This window comes from Lepisosteus oculatus, chromosome 2 (assembly GCF_040954835.1).
Source record: "Lepisosteus oculatus isolate fLepOcu1 chromosome 2, fLepOcu1.hap2, whole genome shotgun sequence".
Taxonomy (NCBI): Eukaryota; Metazoa; Chordata; class Actinopteri; order Semionotiformes; family Lepisosteidae; genus Lepisosteus; species Lepisosteus oculatus.
Window position 1 is genome coordinate 14,776,837 of NC_090697.1, and position 14,361 is coordinate 14,791,197.

A 14,361-nucleotide genomic window follows, 5' to 3' on the forward strand; every position below is an offset into this window, starting at 1 on the left:
AAAACATAGTGAAACTAAGAAAGACAACTCCAGATAGGTTTGCTAAATTGGTTTCCAATTTTTAATTATTGTGATGTGCCCAGTTTCAGTTTATAAGTGGAAGACTCTGAACTGTCTTAGTTAAGACAGCTCAACCGTTTTATACTCACCTTGTTTGAATGTTTCTTCTAACTTTTTGTGTTTTGTAAACATGTTCGATAGATAAAGTTTGGTTATTAGTAAATTCAAATTTTCGTATTTTCCCATTTTAGTGAAAGTGTTGTTTCTTTGTACTGCTTCTTATAATTTCTGAATACCTGTGGGTAACGGCCATAGTCTTCCACAGCACAGCAAGGAATGTGAAGAAATGCAAATGGAGATGTATTGATATTGAAATAGTTTTTCTCATCACTACCTTACTTTTTCGGTAGCTTTTTTTACTTATAACTTGATCATGTGTTTATCTTATATACTATACATTTTAAGATAGTATAAATGCCTCAAATAGTTTGTTCTACTTAAGTGATGATTTGTTTTTTGACTTTTTTAAATAGTGTAGTATAGTGTAGAAATATATGTATGGTATGGAAAAAAGCGTAAAGGATCCGATCATTTAAATTATTTAACTTAATTAAAATTAAATTGGTTTATGTAAAATACTTTCTGCCAATTTCCCAAAGAGCAGTGTGCAAATTGAGATACAAAATATGATGCCCAGCACTGATGTTTTAACTCATCCATTAATATATTCATGTATTATAATGTATAATGTCCATTAATGTAGACTTTGCAACAGTTAACATAAACAGAAGCTATAGATGAAAAGTAATTTAACCGTGTCGTATTTAAAACATGTCCTGTCCCTGGAGGGGCCGCGGGCCAGGCCTCCACCCTCCCGCTTGCCCTGCGCTCGTTGCCGAGGACGCAGGATATTCGGAACACCTGGCCGTGGTGAGAAGTCACAAAGTATTGGGTACTCGGGGTTATTTAACCTCTGCTTAGCTTCTGGGCAATCTGGCTTTGAGTTACCCCCGAACTACCACCCGATGTTTCCCAGTGGAGTCCTCCCTGTTTCCCTCCCTGCCTGCCTGGACTTTTCCCAGTTGTTTCTCTGTTTCCTGACCCGCCCGGACTCTGGCTAGGAAACCAGAACTTTCCAGAACTGATCCAGTTCGCTGATGGAGGCAGTGAGGCTGAGGTACCGCACCAGATCCGGTCTCCTGTGGGTCCAGAGCACGAGCGAATCCGCTTGGCCTGGTTGTTGGCGTAGTCCCAGTTGACTGTCTTGGAGATGAGCGTCCCGCCTGGCTCCAGGTACGGCCCCTTCAGCCTTGCCTGGCACTCTGGATTACAGCACAGCTCCCGGCCCTGGTGCTTCTCCCCGTCCTCGCCCTGGTTCTGATCCTGGTTCTGGGCGTGCTGTTCAGGTTCAGCCAGGTCCAGGGCACGGTTTCTGTAACCCGTCCTGACAGCACACTCCTGGTTTGGTCTCTTTGTCTTGGTCTCAGTATCCTGCACTGATCCATGCCAGATCCAGTCCAGGGTGCGCCTTTGGTAAATCCTCTTAGCCCAGTTCCTGGCACATTCCCAGTAGACCGCCCCTACGACCTGTGTCCTGTCCTGCCCAGTACCAAATGCAGATCCTCCAGCCCTATGTCCTGAACTGCACTCCAGGCACGTGTCCTGCCAGCCTGCTCACTTCCCGATGGAACCTGCCACAGCCTACTAGCGCCATTGCCTATTCTGTGTCCCGATCTTTCCCTGGGGCTCTGCTTTGGATGCGGTCCTCTGTAGGCACACGACTCGGTCTGGCCCAGGGCAAGTCTTCTCTAGTCGGTGCTGACAGCACACGTTATGGCATGGTCTGCGATTTGTACTCTGCATTGTTTCCATTTGAACTGTGTTGTATTCATGTTACGCCGAGTATATATTTGCACCAATGTCTTCAGAACCTATAATTTCTAAATTCTGATTTGTACAAAGTTACAGACGTTGTAACAGAACTTACAAACAAGAGGAGACTATCTGGCCAGTCTACCCTGTTTAACTATAAAAACTCCTAACATTTTGCTTGCCATTTTACCGCTTTCCCACATTGTCTAAATGTAAATGATGTGTCAACAGAAACACAATCATTGTCACGAACAGAGCTTTTATCTCCGTTTTTCCCATTTTGTATTTATAGTCTATTTTTGCTACCTGCATGCAGTTTATATTAAATGTTACCTTCCAGGTGTTGGACCACTCTGGAATTTTATCTTTTATTAACTTCATTTGCTGCACCTACAGGGTTTACTAAACTTTAGCTAGATTACTAACTATATTAGAACATAGATTGATTATATAAATTAGGAAGAGCAGCAGTCCAAGTACAGATCCTTGTGATGATCTGCTAATAACATCACCTCAATTTGTGCATTCACCCTCATCTGTACACACTTTCTATTAACCAGTTCTCAATCCAAACACATATCGTGTTGCAGGGTGATTTGGCTGCTGGCTAATTTAGTTATAATAATTCCATGATCTTACATAATGGAAGTTAGGCTTTTTGGTATGTATTTACTTGGTTCTTTTTTGTGACCCTTCTTTCATGGATGAGCACTACCTTCTCTAGTCTATGGGAACAAAATGAAAATTCAACCAAAAGACATTGATTGCTGTAAGAATATATGGAACTAATGTCGTTTCATGATTCATCACCTTGATGTTCCTAATGTTATATTGCCCTCTGGTGGCTTTAGTTAAGAGCACATGCAGAAAAGCTATATTCTTCAGGCTCTATTTGCATTTGAGAAGGCACTTGTTTTAGTCAGATCTGTCTGGGTACTGTTCATGCTTTTAATGAAAGACATTTTCAGATGGAAAAAAACAGAATGTAGCCAGTTTAAATTTCAAGAAATGACCAAACTGGATATGTATGCAGTTTTATACATATCCTGGAACACACAGAGGTTAATTCCACTTTGAAAAGAAAGAAAAAAAACACATTTTGGTGTGGGGTATGAGGGAATAGGAGGCAAACAAATAGGTAAGAGAAACAAAAAATGAGAAAAGAAGTAAGGGAAAGTGAAAAAGATTTAAAAGAAATCAATTTACATTATATGATTTGATGTCTACATCCCTCTGTCTTCAGTGAGATGTAAATATACAATTTGTTTTGTTATTTCTCTCATATCTCTCTAATGCTGCACATATTCTCCACATTTTCAAGACTGGTCGTCTTGAATGTTTAATTTTAAGATAGGCTTGGTCGTCTATCCAAGTTTAATTTGGATAATTCAAGTGCTCCTCTCCATGGTATCCACCTGAACTTTGCTCTTTGAGACAAACTGAACGGTGACTGGAGTGCTTATTAAACAATCTTGGCTTAGTGGTTCACACTCAGGCTGATAATGAACTATAGTCTAAAGAGCTGCTCTAGCTTCTGCCAGATCCTCCTATATCTCAGACACAATCAGCTCAAGACTAGGAAATCATAAAGTGCTCTTCTCTGTTATGAACAAGCTCACTAGACGCCCTGACAACTCTGCTCTCGCTTCCACCCCTGACCTCTGTCTTAAATTTGTGCAACAATTTCAATCCAAGATTGGTGCTACAAATCTACAATTACCCAAATCAAGCCTTAGCTTCGTACTGGATTTGGACAACTATTTGAGCCGTGGCTTTTTCGGTGACATTCCCGCCGTACCAGATATTTCTGAAGTTATCTTAGTTAATTCAGATCAAATTACAAAAAGTATTAACAACTTCTTGTTGCCTAGATCCCATCCTCATCTCTTTACTGAAGCTTGCCTGCCAGCCTGTTAATTGTCAACGTCATTCACAGTTTCCTTTCCTTGGGTTGTGTGGTTTCGACCATTTTTAAAACTGCATCACTCCTATACTAAAATTGAATTGGATTCTGATATAATGATGACCCATATCTAATTTACCATTTCTTTCTAAGGTTTTAGAACATCAGTTACAGGCTCGAAATGATAGTTAATAATCTGTTCTAACCCTTTCTGTCCGGTTTGTGCTCTAATCATAGCACTGAAACTGCTTTGTCAGTATTGGGATTGATTTGTTATTGCGTCTGACTCTGGGGCTCTAAGTATCCTTATGCTCATTGCTCTTAGTGTGGATTTTAATACAGTAGATCATTCAGTGTTGATTAATGGCATGCAAACATTCTATCAATGGTACTGTCTTTAATTGGTTCTGCTCTTATCTGACAGGCAGCATTTTGTTTTCCTTGGTTCCCATAAATCCCTCAGGGCCCCAGTCTATCACTGTGTGCCACAGGGTTCAGTCTTGGGCCCTTTGCTTTTTTATTATTCACATACTTTCTCTTGGTCTTGGTCAGGACCCGAGGTCCTGACTCCCTGTGGTCATTAAAAATGCCAGGGCGTTTCTCGAAAAGAGTAGGGGTGTAACCCCGGAGTCCTGGCCAAATTTCCCTTTGGCCCTTACCAATCATGGCCTCCTAATAATCCCCATCTCTGAATTGGCTTCATTACTCTGTTCTCCTCCCCACTGAGAACTGATGTGTGGTGAGTGTTCTGGTGCACTGTAGCTGCCGTCGCGTCATCCAGCTGGGGCTGGAGGGGAGTCCCCATTAGCTGTAAAGTGCTTTGAGTGGAGTGTCCAGAAAAGCGCTAAATAAGTGTAAGCAATTATTATAATATGCAAACATGGTCTTTAGTTTCATTGTTACGCAGATGATACTAGGATTTTTATAAAAAAGTTTCCCCTCTCTGTCAGTTATCTCTCATTTGTGTGACATCAAGCTCTTGTTGACATTAAATACCCTGAAGCTAAATGGCGACAAGACAGAAATTATATGGGTGGGCAGGAACTGTTAGGTGGAAAAGCTGGAGTTTCACAGTAATGGATGGCTTTTCCATGTAGGAGTCAGCTGTTGTCAGGAATCTGGGAGTCACAGTTGATTCTCTCCTGTCTTTTAAGATCCATGTAAAAAAATTGATTAACCTTCCATTTTTTAGGAATTGTTTCCCAGATGTAAAACACTTTAGCCACTAGTTGTCACTACTCATTCTCTTTACCTTATCTTAGACTTCTGCTCTCTTCCTTATTTAACTCCCTTTACCAGCAGAAGGCACAGCCAAAACTTTTTATTTTTCCTTCTTTTTCAGCATGGAATTATCATCTGTGTATTCCTCTGCATTTCACATACTTAAGAAGCTTGCCACTTCATCTTCACATACAAATTACTTGCCTATGTAGTCTTGTGGCTGGACAATCAGTCATAAGAAAACTAAATTTGGGGTGGAAGGAAACCTGCTACAATGTTGTTGGTTATTTGTTACTGATGTTTAAACCAAAACTAAACCTTCAACAAAACAGAAAATTCAATATGTAGTTTTATTTAAAGTTGTATCTAATTTTCTTTTGTATATCTTTTTAAAGTTAATTTTACATTTGTAGTGAAAGCTAAACTGTTGCATCAGCAAGAAAAGCAATAAGTAAAAATGACAATCTATTTTTTGTAGCTGTGAGTTATGCCTCATGTTTGGCATTAGAGCTGGGTATTACCATTTTATCACTGATGTGGAAGTTTCAAAACTGGATAAAAACAGGAAGGCTGGAGAACAAGAAAAATAGGTTAAGGATCAGTAAATTTTAATTAGAAATACAGGTAAGTAATTCAAAGCAATAAAGTACAGCACACACGTGTCACCAGACCAACTGTGTCAACAGCCACATGCTGGTTACAACAGTGACAAACTCCTAAAAGTGTTCATGTTAAATCATTTTCAAACATAAAATTAAATACCATTTTTTTCTAAAATTATACATATGATTATTTTCCCTATTCATGTATTTACATTTTTATATTAAACTTTATTTTACATTCCACTTTTCAACATGGTGACCAAAGCCTTCGAAAGCAGCAACGCTCTAGACAAGCTTGAGACACTGCGTGTTAAAACTGTCTCCTTCTCTGCAAGCCACCGATTCCAGCAGAGCCTGCTTCTTCTGCATGCTGCGGGATGACTCTAGCTCATACATGGTGGTCAGGTTAAACAGAACGCTCTCATGGAGGTAGTGAGCGGGATCCTGCTGCACTAATCCCTCCAATTGCTTCAGGGAGTCCTTTAATTTGCCCAAATACAGCAGGCAGACTGCAGCGTTGTTGTGAGCCTACAAACAAGAAATAGAGCGAAACGTTACGGATTCTTTTCCCATTGTTTCAAAGTGTCTATTCTGTTATGCCTTTTGTTGTTCGGCACCTGAAAATGCAAGTGTACAATATTTACTTGAAATATTACATTGGAATTCTCCACCTCTGTTCACCGTATTTGACTGCGGGGGGAAAAAAGCAGACGGGTTGGTGTCGCACAGCAGGGGAGTTCTGTGCAGCAGTGAGCACAGACTGAATGCATACAGGGGAAGCATCTTCATTATGAAACGGCAGTACGCTAATACATTCATTAGGATGTTATCTGGAACACTTGGCTTTTTGATTCCAAAAACCTCTTCTACCGTGACAGTATATAAATGCATATATAAAAGGCACAGTAAGAGCTCCAGGTGTGAAACTGCCAAGAGCTTATTCCAAACTTCCCATAACCATTTTTTTCACTGCTTGACATCACTCCATTTCTGCGGTTTACCTTGTCACACAATGGAAATACTTCTATAAGATGTTTCTTTCACAATAAAGACTTTGCAGTATTCATTCTTATGCAAAGACTGGAGCACAGTGCCTTCCCTATAAGCCCTTTAAAGTGAAGCTGCAAAAGCTCTCCCACAGGATTCTGCTTTAAAAAAACACCATTAAAACCCGAAATTCTGTATCAAGGTAAAAATATGTTGAAATAGGACAGACAGTAATTCTGAATGTATCAATTATAGGATATACTTAAAAGGCATTCTCACTACTCCAAGAAACTTTAAAACATACATCTGCCATATAAGTTACCATATGACTTCATATTCTATCACAGTACTTTTTATCATTCTGAACCTCATCTCTGAATGATTTAAAAATATGCAAACTCGTCTTAACCAAAGGGTGCTTCAAGCTTCCTTGCAGAACTATCCATGATATATCATTGACTGATCTGCAGCTACAGAAAGTGATTGGTTGCTAATAAGAAACCTGGTCCTCAAAGACTAATAAAGATTGATTTATGATTCTGTTTATCCATGCAGTTAAATTAAGTGAAAATAAATGGGTCTTTATTATGGTGCAATGAGATAGGCATGCAGTAATCTGCTCTGTTTATCGCAGCTTGTTTCCTTTATTGGGAATATCTATTTGCTTGCACAGAAACCAAATAATCTCTTTGTCATTTAATCTACGTAAAGAGATGGAGATTGATAGGCATGCATGCTTTACAGGAAGGAACAATTTTAATAGCCAGCGAGAAGAAGATTTGTTTTACTACCACTTGATTTCTCTACTGCCAAACAAAATCTTGCAACATAGGTGTCACTACATAGCCCATGGAAGCGCAGAACATAATAATACCGTATTTTCGCTGTTTCAATTGTGTTCGAATTTAAGGACGTAGAGAAGGCCTCAATTGCCATCAGTCACTTGCTATTGTACTAAAGGTTGACATCAGAGTCAGAGATGAGTCACTGATGCATAGTGTTGGCAGCATGTCTTCCATACTCTAGATAAGATTTGTGTATTTCCAGATCATTCAAAAGTCAGCATCATAATGTGATGGGTCCTGGGCTCAATTCCGAACCTGGGCTATTGTCTGCATGGAGTTTTCTGTGTTTTTCACGTGTTCGCGTGGGTATTTTCTAGGTGCTCCGGTTTCCGCACACAGTCCAAAACATATTGGTAGGTTAACTGGCTTCTGGGAAAATTGCTCTTGGAGTGAGTGTGTGCATGTTTGTGTGTGTGTGTGCTGAACTGGAAGAAATGGATGGATGGAATATACTGTAGCTCATAGGATAGCACCGTCTAGCACAGACTTTAGGAGTGTTTATAAAAGTTGGTAGCCAAGGTCTGAAAAAGCAAAATAAAAGAGAATTAATACGCACCACAGGATTTTTTGGGTCAATTCTGAGAACCTCTGAAAATGATTTGTGTGCTTCTCCGTAGTTATTCTGACTTAAGTACACAAATGCCCTGAAACAGAGAAACAACCATCTACGCTTAAGGGCAAATATAAAACATTCATAAACTAATATATTAATACCTGGATATTTTACAATTGATTTTTGGAAAAATAAACATCATTAAGAACTTTAAAACTGCAGCTGTACCAGAACCGAATTCAATAACAACTGGAGGGCCCTTAAGCATTTTGTTCATTTCTCCCGCTCTTTATTTTTTTAATATAGTAATATAAAATGACTGCTAAACTGTGTCCTTAATTAGAGGCTAAAAGACCACAATTTAAATACCGCACTTATACTAGTGCAGCCAGCTTCATGTAAAAAAGTTATCAGTCAACAACTGTACAGTCCTCACATAACAGACTCCTATATGTTCCTTAAGACAAAGGGCAATTCAGAACAAAGTTTGGAAGCTAAAGGAAGATTTCACTTGGAAGGATACATGCAAATTGTGAATTGGTTACGATTTAAAGTACAGAATGTCAAGAACTAATGTTCTGACAGCCTCTCCAGATGTCTACACGACATAATTTTAAACACTGAAATGAACACACAGTCAAGCTGACAGACATACAACGGCATACATTACCTGTTCATTAAAACGAAAGTATTTTGGCTGGGGTCATCACCTTTCATTTTGAAAATGTTTTCAACATCTTGGAAATAGGTCTCTGCTGTTTTAATATCTCCTATCTAAAACACAAAAAAAATGTTAAAAAGCAATGACCTCAATGTACAAAGCAACGGTGTGTTTGAAAATACTATAAATCAAGATAAAATAATGTCCATCAAGCATATAGAAAGATGACGTTTTCATACTAAGATAATTATACAGATGTTTAACACTTGGCGAGAGTCATCTGAGCACCTGGATTTGTCTACTCACTTGACTTCAAGTTCAAATAACTCTATTATCAGAGGAGACTAGATTTAGGCGCTTTTCATGGGCTTTTTCAATGTGCCGAATTCACATCTGATGTATAGCTAGTCTGGCGTTTGTCTGTGATTCTGCCAATCCAAAGATTCTATTTTACAAGGAAAAAAATCACTTGTGCACCTCACCTATTGTTGGAATATTTTTGTGCTTGCAAACACTTTAGGGTTGTTTTGTATACTGTGCTGCATAAAATCTGAGGTAAGGTATAACACACAATATCTTAAAATGAAATAACAGTGCCCTGCACCTCATATGTATATGTCAATATACTGTATAAGAGCTGTTGTTTTTTGTCAGTAAAATACTTCTATACATAAAATATCAACGATTGAAGTATCAATGCAATACTGATCATGTCCAAAATTAATGTTCCACTAATTAACACAGAAGAGGAGTGGTTTTAAGTATTTTACTCTCGTTCATACCTTCTTGAGTTTACCACGCATACAATCAACTGCTATATGATATAATTTAAGGGATACTAAAAAATGTATAAAATATAAAGACAAAAACGAACATTACATTCTTTGAATTAATTTAATTGATTACTGAAATCATATTAAATCATATTTTTTCTTAAGCAAAATATAGCCTACACAGAGGCCAAGTAGTCATTTTAACTTCAACCCACCTGAAGGAATATTCTGCCAATCCCACTTAACAGCTGAGGTTTCTGCTCTGGCTCATACTGTATGATTGAGTGGTACATATCCACTGCCAGCACATAATCCTATGGGAGTAGACAACACAGTAGAATTATACTCCAGGCAACGAGAACACATAAAAACTGACCATGCATTTCATTCCTCAAATCTAATCAAATACCTGTTTGGAAGCACACAAAATACAGCACACAAATAAAGTTGACGTGGTACATTTACACATTAAACAGAAAAATATAAAAGGTAGAGGATCAAACTGATTAACAGCGCATTTAGAGTACATAAAGGATGAGTGAAGGACAAGAAAGGTTAATGAACTCCTGGGCTCTTGCTTTTTCAAATGTACTTTTAGATGTGTAGTAAACATCTTTCCTGTCTTGTCAAACTAAGACTTCGACATCACTGGTGCAGGGTATTAATAACACAAACATATATGTATAAATATATTGTATAGTACACTGTTGATGTATTCTCATACATAAAAGTATTTTATTTGTCATATACAATATTGCTTTTAAAATATAGTTTTAGTGATGGCAGATTTGTTTTTACAAAAATATCAAATAATTGTTATATATTTTATGGTAAAAAAAAACTATTCTAGCAAGCAAATTGTTTCATTATTATTTATTTTTAGGCGTCTCCTCCTTTTGATATAATTATTTATTGCTATTAAATCCATCCGTCCGTCCCTGTCCCCAGCAACAGATTCCAGCTCCTCCTGGGGGGTCCCCAGGCGCTCCCAAGCCAGCCGAGAGATATAATCCCTGCAGCGTGTCCAGGGTCTGCCACAGGGTCTCCGCCCAGTGGGACGTGCCCTGAACAGCTCCAGCAGAAGCCGACCGGGGGGCATCCTTATAAGACGCCCAAACCACCTCAACTGGCTCCTCTCGATCTGGAGGAGCAGCGACTAACCTTTAGCTGCTATTTCTATGCCCATTTTTTGTATGATGTCCAGGGTGAATCAATGTTTTTCTTCTTATATCCAGCTTCCTTTTAGTGTTCATCAGTAAAGCACGCTATTGCAAGATTTAGAGCCACCTTTGTTTCACCTTACGCACAAGACTTTTTTCTCAAGACACCATGCGATTTCTTCCTACTGTACCGTGGTAGTTCTGTCTGGGTGGCCTCAGACCAAAGAATGTTGTTAGAAAAACATTTTGTTTTACAAATGGCTGAAAGCCTGCCTGCGTTTTTAAATGATGTTAAATTAAATTATTCAAACAGGTTTTCAGTTTTATTACAGTTTCATTTTTAGATTTTTAGCAGATATGTGGTATTTGGGGATTGTATTCACTTCTGAAAGGTGTTTTCTTCTGGTCATTGGGTTATTGTTATCAAACCTATTATTATGAACATATTACTGCTGAATTATTGAAGTCAAATAATAATAATCTTACTCCCTCTAATTCACAGACTTTTCACCATAGCCCTCATAACAACTGGATTTTACAAATCAAATAACTCACAAAGTAAAACAGATCTCTGTCTCTATTAATAAAGAGTGCTTTGCAAAAATATTTAGATCCTTGCACAATTTTCACATTGTTTCTTTAAAGGAGAACTGCATTCCCAATTTCTCAAACAGGTTATTAAATCTTGGTAAGAAATTAAATGTCGATCCCACAAAATGTTATAAATTCCAAATTAAGCAGAAAATCAGGACAACTGAGCCATGAAATTAAGTACAAAATCAAGACAAGAAAGGACAAAAAACACAAAATTTGTGAAATGGTTGGCTATGTGGCCACATGGTGGCCATGTTGTCACAAAACACTGGTCTTGTCTCGGGCAAGAGCGAGAGATCTTACAAATTGCTATGTGAAGTGACCCTTACTGCTCACTAGTCACTGTAATGACTAACGTAATGGGATGTACAAGTGAATACGTACAGGTTGTGCAGGAGACATTTCACCACAGAAATGTTCCCACGTGATCTTCAGTACATGAAGAGTTAACAAGTAGTGTTTTTCTGCATAACTGTCTCAAAGCCGAGACCAATATTTCTATTGGATTAAGAGAGATGTGTTCATAAGCCTGCTCCTTTACAATGTAATAGGGATCACCGGAAACGTTGCATCACCGGAAATGTTGCATCGTGCTGAACTGCAGACAATGACAGCACTATGGCGCTGTACATAACTGGAAATTATGTCTAGTTTCTGTAGTAAATTGGAGGTTTAACACGTTACTGTGTATATTTGACTTACATTGTGGTTTGAAATGCAATCATCAATGCCAGTTCTTTCTAACCCCAAAATATAAAAATAGCATTGCAGTTCCCCTTTAAAGCTTGCAGTCACAACATGTTGAAACAACAATTAATATTTGTTATTTACACAACGTCCTCCACACACTTAAAGCAAAAAACTAAAAGAAGCAAATAGATCATTAACATGAAAGAAAAATGGAAAAGTCCCAACAGCAGAAGTATTCAATCCTTTTGCCAAAACTTTTTAAGTGCACAAATAGACCTCCATCTGTGGGCAATAATAGGAGTTCTCATATTTTAGAATAAAAACACCTGTTTCTGTGCGGTTCCTTGGTCAGGTAGTACATTTCAAACAAAATGGGAACATAGAAGGGTCTCAATTCATTTGCAAGGTACGATATTGAGCATCAAAAGAAACCACTTTTATGGTTTATAAATTTATAAACCTGTCATTTTCTTGATAACTTTTTGCAGCCGGCGGGGTGACATTTTATTGAACATATGATACTCAGTAACGCATAGACGCTAGGACTGTGGATGCTGTGTCTACTCAACCACCTCCGATATTTTAAACAGGTCCACTGCCAAAGAGTGAACTTAATAAATCCTTCTGAAATACACTTAGAAGTTCAGAAAACAAATGAGCTACAGTATCTTCACTTGATCATTTCTGATACAAATGGAAATGATCCTGCGATGAGAATAATAGTGGCAATGCCTGTGCCAGATAATTAATATGGTGCAAAACCTAAGAAAAGCGAGAAATTTCAGCCTTCACGTGGTCATGCTAAATGATGAGAAAGGCTTTTCACAGAAAAATGTTAAAATGCAAGAGGTTGAGGTTTATAAAATTCACTACAGGAGTGGAATCTGTCAAGTTTGACGGATGACATCATGGGATTGAAAAGCTTTCTGCTAACTCATGAACATGCAGAATTTGTTTGTAATTAGTTCTGCTAAGAAAAACAAATTCCATTCCATGTTCTCTGTTTCACTGGGTATTGAACACATTGTAAATAACTTCATTAGCAGGAATGCAAGGGTAAGAAACATTGTATTAGAGAAAATAGTAAAGCACAACCAAATGCTAAAGATTTTCTGTTACAGTTGGATATGCTTTATTTACTGTACTGTATGCGTTACAATCTAAGATGGGCACTCCCGTAATTTGGAAAAAATGGTACCTATGGACATAGATAAATTCCATAGTTGATTAATATCTGTGACCAATAGAGAATCTTCTGTGAAAATCACAAGCTAGTAGCGTTGGAAGCAACAGAAACTGTTTATCTGTGATGCAAGTATTACACCAGGTTGTGGTGTGGGATATATTGTATACTCTTGTAAAGCCTGAACAATCATGAGCCCATTCACTGACCTCTGAGCACTAGATGCCAACTTGTCTTATTCCATAAACGTAAAAAGGGGCATTCAGGGCATTATTCTCTCATTTTGTCATCTTGCAAGAAAGCTGTTGTTGCACAAGAAACATGAAGCATTCAAAGGCAAGCGGTAACATCAGGGAGAGACTTGTGTCTCCTCCAATCAGTGCCGAACCTCTGGTACAGGAACATGCAGCCTTTGACATGTTAAAATATAAATGATTTGCAGGCGGGTGGTTCAGAGGAGACTGCCTACATTTCCTTATTCTAAACTGAGCCTGGATGATTGGATTGTAGCTTTTGAATTAAGACATAAAATTTATGGGGACAATTTATGGGGACATTCTAAATGTATAGAAGAATACAGGTCTATAAAAACACAACTATGGCTTACAAGAGTAGGGTCTTTTTAAACAGCACAAGTTTAACACTTAAATTAATTCCATTCCTTCTGTGCATGATGTACAGTAAATTATGTCTAATCTGCATAAGGAAAAAAAAGGGTAGAAATGTTCCAAAACCCATCCTTTACCTAATTTGAGTCCAAAGATACAGTTCGGAGCAATACAATTTCTACATGCCTTTTGTGTTCAAATATAAACATATGTAAATGTAAATGCATAGTATGGTGAGAGACGTTTGTGTTCACTGTCAGCAGTAGATGGCAGTCCAGTTCATTGTATTGTTCCACACTACAGGTACATAGGATAAGCAATTCTGACTCCGACTTGCTCTCACTGAGTAAGACAAAGAAATACTCTGATTAGCTTTATTACCAATGTTTATAAAGATATAAAGAATACATTTCCCAATGTTTCATCATATATGATCTGATCTTAGGATGGGATGCCAAAAAATAACATAAAACATTCCACAGTTCATGTCCATGTATAGGATTTTTGCAAGACACATGTATGAATTAACCCCAGAAAATTACTGAATAGTACAACACTGAATATACCTATTGTGCTACCAGTTCCTATGCTCCTTCTGATAGAAGATACATCAAAAAATAATTTCCAAAGCAAAATAATTTTCTTCTAAGCAAATTTAAAATATAAGCCATGCATTGCAAGTACCAAGTTCGTTATACTAGCATGTCTG

The 14,361-nt window shown here is 38.0% G+C and overlaps 1 protein-coding gene across 2 annotated transcripts in view; it reads right to left on the reverse strand.

Annotated features, from left to right (window-relative positions):
• Positions 1 to 5,583: 5,583 nt before the first annotated feature.
• The window catches only part of trappc12 (trafficking protein particle complex subunit 12), a 40,696-nt gene continuing 31,918 nt past the window's right edge, over positions 5,584 to 14,361 (reverse strand). For both annotated transcript variants that reach the window (XM_015357790.2, XM_006626398.3), the window contains exons 9-12: positions 9,633 to 9,731; positions 8,654 to 8,757; positions 7,987 to 8,074; positions 5,584 to 6,126 (exon numbers count right to left, since the gene is read on the reverse strand). In XM_015357790.2, the coding sequence (XP_015213276.1) occupies positions 5,884 to 6,126; positions 7,987 to 8,074; positions 8,654 to 8,757; positions 9,633 to 9,731 (534 nt within the window). In that variant the 3' untranslated portion in view covers positions 5,584 to 5,883. The remainder of the gene's footprint in view (positions 6,127 to 7,986; positions 8,075 to 8,653; positions 8,758 to 9,632; positions 9,732 to 14,361) is intronic.